The 15,089-nt window shown below is 41.7% G+C and overlaps 2 protein-coding genes across 18 annotated transcripts in view; one reads left to right on the plus strand and one right to left on the minus strand.

Moving 5' to 3' along the window:
• camk2g2 (calcium/calmodulin-dependent protein kinase (CaM kinase) II gamma 2) overlaps positions 1-3,357 on the plus strand; it is a 38,664-nt gene extending 35,307 nt beyond the window's left edge. For all 4 annotated transcript variants that reach the window (XM_020921505.2, XM_020921506.2, XM_055162804.1 and 1 more), the window contains 3 exons: positions 58-152; positions 235-480; positions 558-3,357. In XM_020921505.2, the coding sequence (XP_020777164.1) occupies positions 58-152; positions 235-467 (328 nt within the window). In that variant the 3' untranslated portion in view covers positions 468-480; positions 558-3,357. The remainder of the gene's footprint in view (positions 1-57; positions 153-234; positions 481-557) is intronic.
• Positions 3,358-3,474: 117 nt separating this feature from the next.
• The window catches only part of LOC110156825 (girdin), a 53,710-nt gene continuing 42,095 nt past the window's right edge, over positions 3,475-15,089 (minus strand). For 2 of the 14 annotated variants that reach the window (XM_055162818.1, XM_055162807.1), the window contains 12 exons: positions 14,938-15,081; positions 14,335-14,521; positions 13,338-13,483; positions 13,155-13,247; positions 12,520-12,716; positions 10,695-10,772; positions 8,826-9,056; positions 8,360-8,413; positions 7,557-7,595; positions 7,102-7,188; positions 6,605-6,879; positions 3,475-6,495 (listed from right to left, as the gene is read on the minus strand). In XM_055162818.1, coding sequence (XP_055018793.1) covers positions 5,707-6,495; positions 6,605-6,879; positions 7,102-7,188; positions 7,557-7,595; positions 8,360-8,413; positions 8,826-9,056; positions 10,695-10,772; positions 12,520-12,716; positions 13,155-13,247; positions 13,338-13,483; positions 14,335-14,521; positions 14,938-15,081 — 2,320 coding nt within the window. In that variant the 3' untranslated portion in view covers positions 3,475-5,706. Of the gene's footprint in view, positions 6,499-6,604; positions 6,880-7,101; positions 7,189-7,556; positions 7,596-8,359; positions 8,414-8,825; positions 9,057-10,694; positions 10,773-12,519; positions 12,717-13,154; positions 13,248-13,337; positions 13,484-14,334; positions 14,522-14,937; positions 15,082-15,089 lie in introns of all 14 variants that reach the window. The other 12 variants (XM_055162810.1, XM_055162806.1, XM_055162820.1 and 9 more) reach the window with 9 other exon arrangements.

Below are 15,089 nucleotides of genomic sequence, written 5' to 3' on the forward strand. Positions count from 1 at the left end.
CGTTACTGTTAAATTACTGTAATTATTTACTTTTTTTGTTCATTCTTCATTCATCAGGAGAATATGTGACCCTGGCTTGACCTCCTTTGAACCAGAGGCTCTTGGAAACCTTGTAGAAGGAATGGATTTCCACAAGTTCTACTTTGAAAACTGTAAGTTATTTTTAAATATATAAATATATTAATATAACTGAGTCAAATGCACATGTATGTGACCTAATGTTTTTCTCCCTAGTGCTTAGTAAAAACAGTAAGCCGGTGCACACCACGATCCTGAACCCTCACGTGCACCTGATTGGTGAAGACGCTGCCTGTATCGCATACATCCGCCTGACGCAGTACATGGACAGTCAGGGCCGGCCTCGCTCCTGTCAGTCCGAGGAGACCCGAGTGTGGCATCGCCGTGAAGCCAAGTGGCTCAACGTGCACTTCCACTGCTCAGGGGCACCAGCCGCACCACTGCAGTGAACAACGGGCACAGGTAAGTCACAGGGCTGAACAGTCGCTCATTTAATCCAGTATAACTGTTTATAACGGTATAAAATTATTTATTTGCAGCTTTGCCTGAATGCTAAAGCTATTTGGAGAATTTATTCTCCGTGGTCAGATTGGTGCCTGGATCCTGGATAACGGATGGGGCCTCTTGGAAAGTTGTATAATTTACAAAAAAACAAAAGAGGGACATTTATTATTTTTTTCAATCCAAAAATAGTCTACAAGACCTAAAGGTCTGTTTCAAAAGGCTTGTTTGAGTGACTGACCACAGTGAGAACACAGATCCAGTCCAACTCCAGTAGAAGACTTCATGGCTGAAGATCTTCAGCCTGGACAGCCTGCAGATGGTGCATGTTTCAAACGGCCACACGGGGGCACCGTTGTTCTGTTTTCCCATGCCCTTCTTCTTTTTCACCCACTTTTCTTAAAGTATTACCTATATCTATATAAACACACAAAAATATAGATTTTATTGCCAGACACACCACATTTACTGTAGTAGTGCGATGGACTGTGGCTGGGTTTGTGTGGGCTACACACAAAGGCACAGTTGAAGTATTGTTTTACACTTTGAGGTGGGTTCTTTGAGAAATAGCTTGACATAACCATATCATTTGTTATAACAGGAAATAGTTGTAATGAGTTCCTGGAAACACCTTTTTTTTTATTTTTTACTCTTATGTGTTTTTGTCTACTTCTGTATGATGTACGGTATTGAGTGTCATTTTTTAAAAAGAGGGTTTTATTTAAAAGCACTGTGTCATTGTAAATGCATATTTATAGAGAAGACTATGGAAAGGGAAGTGTCCGTAAAGGGAGCATGCAAGTGTGGCTGTGGAGGCGTTTTTTTGTTAGTCTGAGTGTCCAAGTGTAAATACAGAAATGCATGCACACTCTTAACCGCACACTATCCCACTGTCCACATTTTAAGGGGAGACTCTGAGATAAACGTTAGACTGTATACAAGCCTTGACTAATCTGAAGTTGCAGAAGAGACTCCCGCTCTCACCGACAGGAGGCGCATCTAGCGCTCAGTTTCTCCTTTCTGGACAATTCTCCTTATTTGGTTGTGTGTATTTTTAAGTGGGGCATGTTGTCTTTTGATTATGGCTTGTACTGTTTTAGATACTTGGGGCTGGATGCAGTTGTGTCTTGAAGAGATGGACTTTTCTGCAGCTTCAGATGTCGCTTGTCAACACCCTACCCCCGTTCCCCCTCTCCTCCCCTCCTACCTCCTTTTACAGTCCCCCAAATTCTGCCTCAATGACCTCTACATTGTTCTGTCCAGTGTCTTGACTCTGATGTCACCTGTATGCCTGTCCGTTGTTCTGACTGTGTTCTTAGACGTATAAATGTCCGTCTGTTGGCTTGCTGTACCGCGTCACGTCTTGGCACTTCTTGAGCATGTTTTTCAACAAGGAATGCAGTACAAACGAGAATTTGGATTTAAAAGGCACATTTTGAGACTGAGTGGGCTCTCGGCAATCTAATGGCAATCAAAAAGTCACTGTTTCTGTTATATGATGATGTATGGTGTGAACTGAAAGGAACTGTATTCCACATGCGTTTTATACTCTGCTTAACGTCATTACACTCTAAATGTAGATGTAAAACTACTTTTGTCGCGTTAAGTCATGAAAGCACACGTGATCAACATTTTCCCTTTAAAACAAATTGAACATATCTGCGTAAGTGCGTGGATTTTCACCGTGTAGTTGGTAGAAACGTGTGCGTGTGGATTTTTATTGGAACTGGGGCTTGCTGTGCGTCTTCTGCTCCACAGTAATAAAACTCTACTTAACTATGCGCATGGTCACCGAAAAAATAAATATTCATTGTGGAACGTCACGAGTCACTGACACACAAAGGAATAAAAAATATCCATGTTATACACGTACTGTGCTCAGTACTGTGCAATGTGCCCTGTCACGCGTTTTACGCACCGCGATGGCGATGTTCGGAACCAAAACATTGTGATGTTTTATAAGACTTTGAAATGAGGTGTGTTTTCGTGTTGTGGGCGCAGTCGTTTGTCGATGTGTAGAACAAATGTGCAAGTTTGTTTTTTCATTACTTGTCCACAGTCTTTTGGAGTACAACGCAGTCTGCGTTCTTTTAATAGGATTTTTAACGGGAGGTCAAGACGAGATCCGAGGGAATCAAACATGTGCACTGTGGGTTTGCCAAAGTATTCGGACAAAGGGGGACCAAGAAAAACGATGCTCATAAAAACCTATTTTCTACGGATTAAACCTAAGATTTGGGATTTTTCAAATTGTATTTAACTTGTAGCTCATTTTTACAAACCCATTTAGCATTGGCCTCTTCAGATTATTTTTCATTCTACAAATAGCAATTTTGCTTTGATCACAATTTTGCACTGTCATTTGATGTTACAGGGTATGCGCTATGTCGCAATTGTATATAAGATGTGTGACCAAATCTCCGATTTCTAAATGAGAATTACCTCACCATTTCTAAATTTTATACGGTCCAAATACTTTGGCAAGTGTAAATTAAGCAAATGGGGGACCCGACGCAATGATTTACAAATGATCATTGGTAAAATGTTATCAAATGTTATGCAGTTTTACAAACGGGAAAGGATTATGCATGTCTTTTTCACTGTTTACTTGATGAAGTGGAAAATCTATGTTATTTGCATCCTGAAATGGCTCTGTTTGAGATATCAAAAAGCAAAGTATTTCACGTGAAAATGCATAAAGAAAAGCAAAAGCCTTAGCTTGTGTGTCCCCCTGTATCTTGGTATCATGGGGTGACTTACTCATGTCTGAGTTAAAAATTGGATGCTGGATTTTTGCATGACCATACAGTTAAATAAAGTCATATTTAAAACAAGTGATTGAGAGGTTGTTCTTCATGGCTTTATTTTTGGAAAAATAATAGCACCAGTATTCAAATGTTTTTGATAAGTTCCGGCCTCCAACAGACTGCATCTTAAAAGACGAAATCAGACAGATTTTACAATTGATGATTTTAATAACATCAAGAGATTTTTGTAAAATTGAAACAGAAAAAACATGTCAGCACTGGACAGGCTGTCACCCAGTCTATAGTAACAATAATCTGTGCTTTTATTTAAGACTGGCTGAGCCTGTTTAATGAATAATGATTAAGCAGAAAGACAAGGACTTTAAGATATAATGTAAATATGTAGTGTGTGTCCATTGAGTTTCTTGCCTCGTATCAATCACAAGCCATGGCTTTCCTTCCAAGGATTCTCTGTGATGTCCTTGAGTCTGGGTATGTGGTTTTGATTGCTCCATGCAGTCTGATTGTTCATTTGAGCAAAGGTTTGTGCCAACATGCTTTTAAAATGTACACGCCAAACTGGATTGCTATAGTCTATGGCTTAAGAGCAGGACAGAAGTGCTGCTTCCCAGGTTCCAGTCACAAAGTCCATGTGAAGATCCAGGGGCATTTCAGAGTCCTCCTTTTGGCTGTGGTGAGTATTGGCACTATAAACCTTTAGTGCATGTCAAATACAGTGGCAAGACAATCTGCCTCAACTTTACAAAACAGTCACCATGATTTTCTTCAGCGCCTTTCCACAGTTTCCTTGATTCAAGGAAAAAACAAAAACTGAACAGAGAAGGAAGTACTTTTCTCTACTGAAATGTTTACATACAAAACCCGGACATATACAATCTTCTTACTGGAGTCTTAAGTCTATAAATCTTCAACACACAGCTCCAAGGCCACCTTTGTCTTTAGATTCCAGGCAGGCCAGAAAGAGAAAAGAAAGAAGAGGAATAAAACAGGAAGAAAAAATAAGCAGAGTTAGAAAAGTAGAGCAATGTTACATCTTAGATGAAGGGACAGAGGCCTGGAGTTACATGCAGTGCCAAAGGATTTAGCCAGAGGGCCAAAGCCATGCAGGAAGGAAGCAGCCTGAAGCACAAAGGAGCGACTTGTGTTTTCACTGTTAAAAACACAGGGGAATGTCACCTTGTGGAGCAGCGGGAGGGTCTGAGACAGCAGCTGAGATTTAAGGGGTATTTAGAGGCAAAGGGTTTGACCAATCAGAGAAGGTGGTGCAAGGGGCCCATATGCCCTGTTGGACAGTCCCATCAGGCTCTGGACAGGAACTCCGTGTGGTAGAAGGCGACAGACAGGGACAGTGAGGGGCACGCGGTTTACAGAAGCAGGATGGATGACATCTGTTACACCATGTTTAAGGTTCCCATGGAGACAGGACACCCCCAAACCCACACCCGTTTGCTCCGCTGGCCCCTCCCACTGGGCACACACTCACCACACGCGCTCAGCATGTGAGCGCACACACTCGACCACGGGGCGGGGTTAGCGGCCTGACTGGGGCTCCCCGCTCCTGCTTTTAGACTTTCTGCCCTCGACATCTGCGGGACAAAGGCAACGGTCACGTTACATCTGTATGACCCAAATTAAAGTAAGTAAAAATAAAAAGAACCAAAGAAGCTGAAATAATAATAAAATAAATAAACAAACTGAAAGTACTTCTAGCATTGACACGCAGAGCAGTGTTCGTCATATGAATATAATATAAATAAATGTTTACAATAATCTGTACAAGAGCAATCTCAAATATAAGCACTTTTCCCATCACTGATGCATTGGTTTAAGTTATTTTTCCAGTGATGCTTCATTCCCAAAATTTTTTTTCCAATCAAAATTTGATGTTTTTCCAAAATGACCATCTCAGATTTCGGGACATTGTGAATGAAGTCTTGGAATTTTTCATGATCCAATGAAACATCCACCACAAAGAAAAATACAAAAAAAGTGTCACATTGACAAAATAAAAACAACAACTTTGAACCCCATTTTGATTGAAAAATCAAAATGACTTTTCAACAGTTCATAACAAAGCCATGCAGTTTAGTAAGAAACAAAAGCAGTGAGTGTGAGTTAAAACAAACAAACAAACACAAAATGACCACATTTTGCTTTGTCTTTGCCAGACTCTTTCTGGGATAAAATGCAACAAACTGAAGTGACACCTCACAAAACACTTACATAAAACCAGAGAAAGCCCTTTACATCATGCTCGTCTGTGAACCAGTTTAAAGAGGGAAACACAATGGTAAAAGCTGGACACAACATTATTTCCAACTGAAGTGAACAAAAGAGGGAAGTGACAGTCCCTACTCCACACCAACAGAAGCCCCCACAGTGACAGTGTCGGACCATCATGCATCAGTGTTTCTGAGTGTTACACACAGCCGTACTCGTACCACAGCGACTGATCCTCTGGGCTCACAGGCTCGTCTGGACTACTGCTCTGCTCAAACCCCCGAGTGTGGGACAGAGGGGCAGTGCTGGGTTGCGCTTTAGGGGGGCCACTGATGTTACTGACTAAACTGGGATTCAGGGACAGGAAGGGCAGGTTTTTAGCAGAGGACTCACTAAAGATAGAGTCCATGAACACAGACTCCACAGTGAAGGAGGGGCCCAGGAGGGACTCTAGATTGGAGAGCTCAGGGTCGTCCAGGCTGTGGCAGGGTAAGCTCAGGGACTTGGGCAATGGGGCGGTGCTGCTGTTGGGGTGGTACTCACTGGGGGTGGGCTGGGAGCGCAGTCCCGCCTTAGTGGGTGCTGTTGGAGGAGATGAGTCCACAGACACAGGCTGTCTGTTGTCCTTGGAGAGCATGTCGTGGATACTGGTGCGGCGTGTGGTGCCCTCTGCTGTGGAGATGACACTGCTGGCCCGGGGCAGGGTGGAGGAGGTGGAGTCCAGGCGGTCGGAGACAGACAAGGCTTTGGTCTGAGTGGACAGGCGCGGGACAGTGCCCTTCACACGGGTGCTCTCAGCTTTACGGAGAGCAGGGCGTCCAGGCTGCATGGAGGACCTGGGAGGGCGCTCAGAGCTGACAGGAGCCGCTCGACCACTGGAGGAGCGCAAGATCCCTCTGCCTTTTGTGGCGGGACGCTCCTTCATTCCATGATCAGAGGACGTGGAGAGGCGAGGAGAGTCCACTGTGAGGTTCTCCTGACTGCCAGACTGCTGATGGACAAATGTACAGGTCAGAGTTAATATATAATCTGCAGATATAAGCTCTCTTGACATCCTCTCAAAGTGTCTGTTAATGTGAGTCTTGTTTAGCACTCACCTCTGTAGGGTCTATCCCCTCATCAAGGAACTGCTGCAGGGACACCACCTCACTGCCGGGGGAGCCGTTCTTCCTGATCTGGGTCTGTCCCAGGACTGTTGTGGATGGGTCCACAGACCGCCGCAACTGCAGAGGGCTCTGGTGAGAGGTGCGTGACATGGAGGGCTGTTGCACTGGGCTGCTGCCGCTGCTGGACCACACGTCCTGGTCCAGGCTCAGGCTGAATTCTCCACTGCTCTCACTGTGGGGCCGGCTCAGGCTGCCATTTAATGTGCCTACAAGACAATATACATACATATGTAAAACGTATATATACATGCATATTACATATGTAATACACCACATTGTTAGAATATAAGGACAAGAGAGGAAATACAATTTTGGGTTGGGAATAATTTCCATTGCATATAAAGATCGGCTCATTCATGCGGTATACGTTCAGGTGAAAAAAGGCAAAGGAGGGGGTAGGTGCAGGTGTTAGTGTATGAGGAGCATACCTTTGGGCTCCAGGGGAGAGGTGAGGTGCGAGTTATTGTTACTATTACTACTGGTCCTGTTGCTATGGAGACTGGAGGGTCTGGAGGCTGACGACACACACACACACAGTGTTATATACAGTTTACAGTTAGAGGTATTCACACAATAACATGCACCAACACAAAGCGGGGCAGTTTGAAGTGACGCCACCCGCTGGGGCAGCAGATGGCTCAGGACAGACAGAGGGACAGGGACAGTGGCTCAGAGCCAGCCTCAGCCCGAAGAGTGCAAAGAACAAGAACAGTGCCAGCAGAGACATTCAGGAGACTCTTAAAGCAAATGTAACTAGTAAATCAAGTGAAAATCTGAATCTTGACAACTGTGGCAATGAAATATATACAGCATAAAATTAAGAAAAGTTGCTGAAAAAATGACCCCCGTGAAGTTTAGTGCCAAGCAAGCAGTGATCACTTACTGCAGATGCTACAGGGCACTTTGCACACCACACTCAAGTCTAAAGAAAACACAAAGTACACGGGCAAAATAATATAACTTTACATAAACCTAAACCACAAGAGTCCACACGGTGTCCTTAGTAACAGACAAGAACCTCACCAGTATGTATACATATCTACATTCAGAATTGGAGCTGCATCTGTCTGCTGGGGACAGAATCGATGTGCACCTGAGCCTTTCTGACACTGCAAAAAGCACAGGACCTGACCTCACGTCTGCTGCTAAGTGCTAGAGAGACGAGACATTTCCTCTGGGCATCACAGAGGAGCAGCCGTGATGGGCTCTGATGGACAATGTATTGGATTCATTGTGCATTCTGGGAACTCATTAGTAATATACAGACAGATAATTTCAAAAGCAACATTGAAATGTTGTTGCCGGAGCCTAACCTGATATATCTACAAGAAGAATTTTCATGTGAGAAGCAATGAATGGACATACAGTATCTGGGTCATTTATGCTCCAGTGGCAAATAGCTGGTGAACTGATTCAGAGCCACTGTCCTCAATATCGTAAAGCCTAGAATAGAGTCAATCCTACTTTCACTCAAGGCAGATCACCAAAAATAGCGTTTTCACACAAGATCAAATTAAACAAAAGAGCAAGATGATAAGCAGTGAGTTTATGGTGAATAAAGCAGAAGACATTTTTGGGAGGGGAGATTTCAGCTCTGTCATTCACGCTTTCCAAAGGTCATCGAATTCTGAGTTGACTCAAACAAAGTGTTTCAATTATCTATGCAGATCCATGCTAATGTTCTACCTTGACTCTTAGGATCATCAGTGGAGCCAGCCACATCCTCACAGGAAGCACCGTCTGTTATAAAAAAAAAATAAAAAATAAAAAAATCATTATTACAGTGCAAGTGTAACTATCTCGTAAACATTCTGGGCACATCTCATTTCTCTTTCCTCGCTTCCTTCCCTTTGATTCCTCTCCTTAATTTTGCAGGAAATGGGTCCCAGCCACAGAGGAGACACAGGGAGAAGACATAAGCTGAGCATGAATGGGACAACCTTTTCTAGTTCCTTAGTTTTAATATCAAATTCAGGATTGTTTTACATGTCAAACATCCGTTGCTGCTGCGCCTGTACTTCATTTGCCTCCTCTGAGCTTTGAGATACCATTTAATAGTGTGCATTTGATTGACAGATGAAAATTGAAGGACCAGGGAGAGGAATCAAGGAAAAAGAATTGAGATGGCCTCTATGTTTGCTACTCTTGCCACCTTTGACCCTGATCCGGAGTTTGTTCCTGCCGTGGCCTGAAGAGGGCAGTGTAAGAGCCTCACAGTCAATAGCGTTGGATGATAAAGCAAGCTCTTTCAGTCTCTGTCCATTGCGTCGTGTGGACCCTGTAGAGTCCAGCGATTCTCCTCCATCCAGGTTGTCAATGCTGAGCGCCCACTGTGCCTCAGGTCCCCCTGCCACCGCCATGGTCTGCAGCAGGTCATTCATGGCTAAACGAAACAAAGGGATAAACAACACGGGGCATTTCAGGGGCATCTCACAGCATCAGAATAGATTGAAATATTTCAGTACTTCAATTAAATTACTTCTTTATGTACATGATAACCCAGTATAATAACTTCTTATTATACTGTATACAATCTTATTCTGATTATGAAATAAAATTATCAACTGAAAAAAAACTAATTGTCTGAATTGTACCTGTATACAGTATTATACTTTTGATCTTATGCTGTAATTATCATCAACTTATTTTTTACATTATCTATTTTAAGCACACATTGAATACAAGTTTATTAGACAAAGTGCAATGGGAGTTGCAGTCAAATACACAATGCCTAAGAAACTGTGAGCCATGAAAATGTAACAGCGAAGCATGAACGCATGCAGACCCACTTCAGGCAGCAGCAGCACAGTCTACAACCAGAGCAGAAGAGAACTCAATATGAGCAGAATAATAAGATGTGAAATGCAGCTGGCTGACAGGGGAGACAAAAAATACACAAGAGAAGATCCGGGCTCATTTGAAGTCGTCCGTGGAGAGTGCAGCCTGGCAGTGATCAATGTTGATATGATTTTAAGAAGTCATGCTTTGTCCAAGATGAGTACGCGCACACACACAGTGCAGCAGGCTCATGAAAGGCAGACCCATTCGCACTCACTGTCAAACCACACACACAGCCTTTCATTCACAACTGGACCACAGAAAACACTACACACTGTGAGTAAAACACGCCTTATTAGCTAAGGTGGAAAAGGAAGCTTAACTAAATCTTAAAAACTGTCACAAGCACAAAGCTATGAGGGGAGAGTCTGGCTAGGTCATTTATGAGTCAGTGACACTTATTCAGGTCTTATCTAAGTGAAGGCAGCAGGCGTAACTCACAAAAGTGATTTTCCTAGGAAGAAATGTTAAGAATTGGTCACTGAAGGGATCACCGTCGACAATGAGTCAAATGCAATTTTTAATGTACAAGTAATATAATGATGGATAGTGTTTCTCACAAGTTTATACTGAGACTATGGTGGCACAAGCAATCCATATTTATTTCATTTTATTCAATAATAATAATAATATTAATAATAATAAATAATAGAATAAATGCAACTTTTTGGCTCTGCTGATTAAAAAAATACTAAATACAGATAAAATAAAGTTAGTTTTAAATGTTTAGAACAGTAGCTCAATTTGTAGTGGTTGTCTAGAACAGGATTGGAACCGCCAACCTTCAGTCCCTTCATATCAGTAGACAAACGTCACAGATGAATACTGTCATTGGGCAAGACACCGAATCCACCTTGCCCCAGGTGTGTGCGTACACTGGTGATGTGTGTGTGAATGGGTGAGTGATTCCTTGATGTGAAGGACTTTGAGTGCGTAATATAAAAATGACACCATTTACAGCAGGCTTAAATTTAATTAGTTTTACCAAGTACAGGTTAATTTTAGACTATGGGGGGCCACCATACTCTCCTCCACTGACAGAAGCAAAATTTGTTCTAAGATGGTTGTACCCTGTCACACCTCTCCGGATTCAATGACCATTCCTTTTTTGTTTCTCCTAGAGTGATAGTGAACGAGGAAAAGCGGCGGAGATAACTAGCTTAGCGGCTAATGAAGGTCTTACACATGGAGCGCCGGTAGATGGCCTTGGCCTTGTCTTTCTCCTTCGATCTGTTCCTCATGAAAGGCAACCTTTTTAGAGCTGTCAACGTGAAGCAGGAGACACACAGGAGATGTGATACAAACAGGGTGTAGGGAGAGAGCGTGTGGAAGGAGGAGGAAGGAAAAGAAAATAAAAGAAAAAAAGGGCAGAACAGAAGGATATGGTTAACGTTATCACACAGAGTCCAGGGAGAGGAACAGGGACAGATCTGAATCCACAAATCAACAGACAATTATCACTAAAATATCTAAAATCTCCATATACTGTACATAATCATATATAGACACAAACATTTTCATTGGGATCATTACTCTATCATTCTATCAACACAGGAGAAAATCTAAACCTGTTCTCATTGCACACTCAAGCACACACTGACGGTCCAATGGGAGTGAACCATGGGTGATGGTTTTTATATTATTGTTTTTGTACACAACACAACTACACACATTTGCACCACATCTGGATGAAACACAGAGGATGCTGAGTATTAAAGGGTGCAATAAAAAACTACAAGACCAAATGCTTTCATGCAGGCATATTTCACAGCCGCTTGATCAATGATTTTAATTTTCTGAAGACTATTTTATCCATAAAACTAAATTAATGTGCAATAAATTAAAAAATGAAACTGAAAAATTAAAAATAAAAGAAAGAAAACACACTGAATTGCACCTTTTAATATATATGATTCTATGTACAATGTAGTTCTTTTATGTTGTATGTTTGTACAGGTGAACTGCACAGATTAACAAGTTGACACAATGAAGCCCTGAATCTGAACTATTCATGGAAACACATCTGAAGCAGGTCAACCTTGGGTCACTGTGCAGTGCAAAGCAAAACTCTAAAACCACTGACGATGGCCATGGACTCACGAAAACATGCCCCGAAAGATTGGAAATTTGGGTCAGAAGCCCCATCCAAACTCATCATACCATTGGTCGAACCCTGCCCTTGGGCATGAGGCTGCTGCCCTCTCCTCCCTTATGAGAGAGATAGAGAAGCACAGGAGTAGTTAAGAAGTGTCCACTGCATTATATGCTATATGATAGGGCCAAGCAATCAGATTTAAAACAGTTATTGTTCTATTCAATTACAAAAACTGTTGCAATTGAAAATATAATTACCTTCTGCTCAGAATTATTCTACCCTGGAGCAAAGTCACTCTAATCTACTGTCTCAGAAAACTTCTATATATTGATAAATCATATTAGGTCTATACCATAGACTGTATATATGAATGGACATGGCTAACCAGCTAGCCGCTGCATTCCAAATAGGAAGTGATCACGGGTGCGCTTCCGTCTCCATCGACACTGGCTCCAATTCAGAAAACATCACCCCTCTTCCCATTAACTGCAGCTGTCAAACTCATTATTTTGCTCTTAAAATGTTCCTACTAACTTGCTCCACAGGATCTTGGATTTTCTTCACTATATTGTCTGTAAATCAATTCCTATTCCTAATATGGAACTTGCTTCAAATTCGCCCCTATAACAGCTAGCCTACGTGAGCTTCATTTGACTGGAGCCAAATGCTATGGGTGATGTCACACTCCCATAGTTCACTTCTTTATGCAGTCTATGGTCTATACTTATATAAAGGTTCAATCTGACAATATACTGTAGAAATAATAGTTTGAAATATTTATTATTTCAGTTATGAGTCAAATAATTGTGAATCGAGCAGTCCTTCTATAGGACGCTCCAAAAATCTGTTCACTATATTATTTTCTTGCTCAGTCTATAGCTGTATGTTAGATGAGTAATTAAGGTCCACTCACTGTTACTCCTCTTGTGAGTGAGTGTGTCATCCAGAGAGTTGGAGCCTGAGCCGATAGAGGAGCTGTCCTGACTGTCCAGGGGCAGAGCCAGACCGTCTCCAGACTCTGAGCGGGACGGGGTCAAGGTGAGCGAGCGCATCCTTTCCCTCTTTGGCTTTATCAGCTTCCTCATTTGCGAAGTGATCCAGTTTCCACGCCTGTGAAGAGGAAGGACAAGAAAATCTGCAGTCTCAATTCAGTTCAATCTCAATTAAAATGTCTTTACACAAATCACAAATTTCAGAAAGTGAGTCTTGTCATAATACTAAAATTTCAAACTCCATGTTGAAATAGGCTTGACAATAGTTATTTTTAATGCTAAATAATAGTTATAATAATCTATAAAAATCTAAATAATCCAAAGCTCAGAAACTGTTTAGAAAAGGTGAAATTTTATTCTGTTTATGTGATTTTGTTAAAGTACTGATACCTGCTCAAATAAACAATCTAGCCTATAAACATTTTATTATCGATTAGGATCTGATTTTTGATCATTTTGACAACCCTAAAAAAAGTCACACATATAATAATATTTTCACTTAACAATTTCAATATTGTTGTCAAAACCTATATTCCACACAGACGGACATCCGTACCTGCGTGGAGGTGAAGGGTCATAAAACTTATATTGGTCCATTATCTTCTCCTCAAGTTTTTCTTTCTGTCTCCTCAGCTCATTTAGCTTGTCTCTGAGATAAACGAAGTAAATATCAGATTAGTGTTTGAATCCAACTTTGTAAAGGTATAATACTGAGGTCAAAGGTCAAAGCAGCAGTCACATGTATTGTCTTTGCTCTACGTGGAAGAGGTCCTTGCTCTCCATGGTCTGCTCCAGGAGAGTGCGGTTCTGTAGCATCAGAGTCTGGATCTGGTCCAACAGGTGACGGTTCTCCTCCTCCAGGTTTCCTTTGAGCTGACTCAACAGCTGAAGATCAGAACACACAATAAAGGCTCTCTCAAGTCTCCGCAACACAGCTGACTACAGAAGTCCAACGTCAAATCTCAAGGGTCATAATTAAGGCAGCTGCTTGTGGAAATGAATAAGCTGTGATTAAGCAGGGATGGGTGGAGAAGCCAAACTTTACTCTCAGGTAAGAGTAAGTTTACTTTAAGGTACTGTAGGAGCCATTTTTCTTTCATTTAGGCTGGGGTTAGTTTGGGTCACTGTTTGTCTGGGCACAGGGTGACCTATATTCGGCTTGGCCACAAGGGGGCAGGGTGGAGTCAAGCCCTATATAAATGCACAGGTGCCAGTGCACTGGGTGTATGGGTGACAGGAGGTCACACGGTTTTTACCGCTCTCTTTACGGCCGGTGGTCTAGTTTTCACTACTCAACTCTGTAATATTATCGAACATCTTTTATCCATTCTACTTCCTACTCCTTTCTGCTTTACGATCCAATCTGCCAATCGGGTAGCGCGTTAGGCCTGGATCCCCTGCACCCAGAGACGACAAAAGGTTAGGACTAAAATTGTCGTTACAGGTACACTGTGTAACTTTTCTAATTGAGGTCTGTCACCTGCTTGTCTCCATGGAAATATGAACACGTTGTCTGAAATGTTACACAGCATTGCATTTAAGTTATTTATAGCACTTATTTCATTATGGGTATTCATAACATTCATTCCAACTGTGAGTAAGGTCACATCTCCACAGATCTAACCTATAAGTTGGCTTAGCAGCTTCACCAGCTTGTCTACATAGAGATAAATGTCACACTGTGGTAAATTCTGGGAATACTGCCCTCTCTGTCCCAGGTCTCTTTGATCTCTTACCTCACACTGGTTGGTGAGTTTAGTAGATGTAATGTCCAGTTGTTGATACTGCTCCTTCAGTTTGGAGAACTCTGCCTCCAGTTTGGTCTGGTCCAACTTGGCACTGTTCAGTTGGCTTTTTATGTTTTTATGGTCAAGCTGCAGAGTCTCATTGTCCTTCATGAGCTGTTGATATGTTGTGTTAAGTCTGAAATAAGAGCAAACAAAAGCAAAAAAAAAAAAAAAAAATCAGATAGATAGATATATTTTTGCTCTTTGTTATTACTGTGATGTGTGAGTTACTATATAATTTCTCTTGAGAATCAATAAAGTTTATATGCCCCAGTATAGATGTACTGTAAAATCAGCTCAGGTCAAAATGAATGCTCTGTGCTGTCTGCATCTAATTTTAAAGTGTTTTCTGGTCTCTGAAAGTTGTGAAATGAGCTCATAAACTAATCACACTGAATAATAAGGATTTCTAGTAGAAATGTGTTAACAAAGTGAGGAATACACAGCTTAAAATGAACTAGTTCTGTTTTTCATAGTTTTTAAAGAGAGTAAAACTCAGGTACAACGCCTTTAAAATAACTAAAGAGTAACTATTATAAATCTGATAATGACCTGTCATTTTCTTCTTTGAGCAGTCTGCACTTGTCAGCTGTAGCCTGATGAGCCTCATTTTCGGATGCCATTTTTTCTTGCTGCTCCTTCAGATTTGTTTCTAAATGCTCTAGATCTGCCTTCCTCTGTAACAGCTGCTTGTACCTGCAAAT

The sequence above is a fragment of the Boleophthalmus pectinirostris genome, unplaced genomic scaffold (assembly GCF_026225935.1).
Source record: "Boleophthalmus pectinirostris isolate CB_2022bp ecotype Guang Dong unplaced genomic scaffold, ASM2622593v1 HiC_scaffold_5, whole genome shotgun sequence".
NCBI classification, from domain to species: domain Eukaryota; kingdom Metazoa; phylum Chordata; class Actinopteri; order Gobiiformes; family Gobiidae; genus Boleophthalmus; species Boleophthalmus pectinirostris.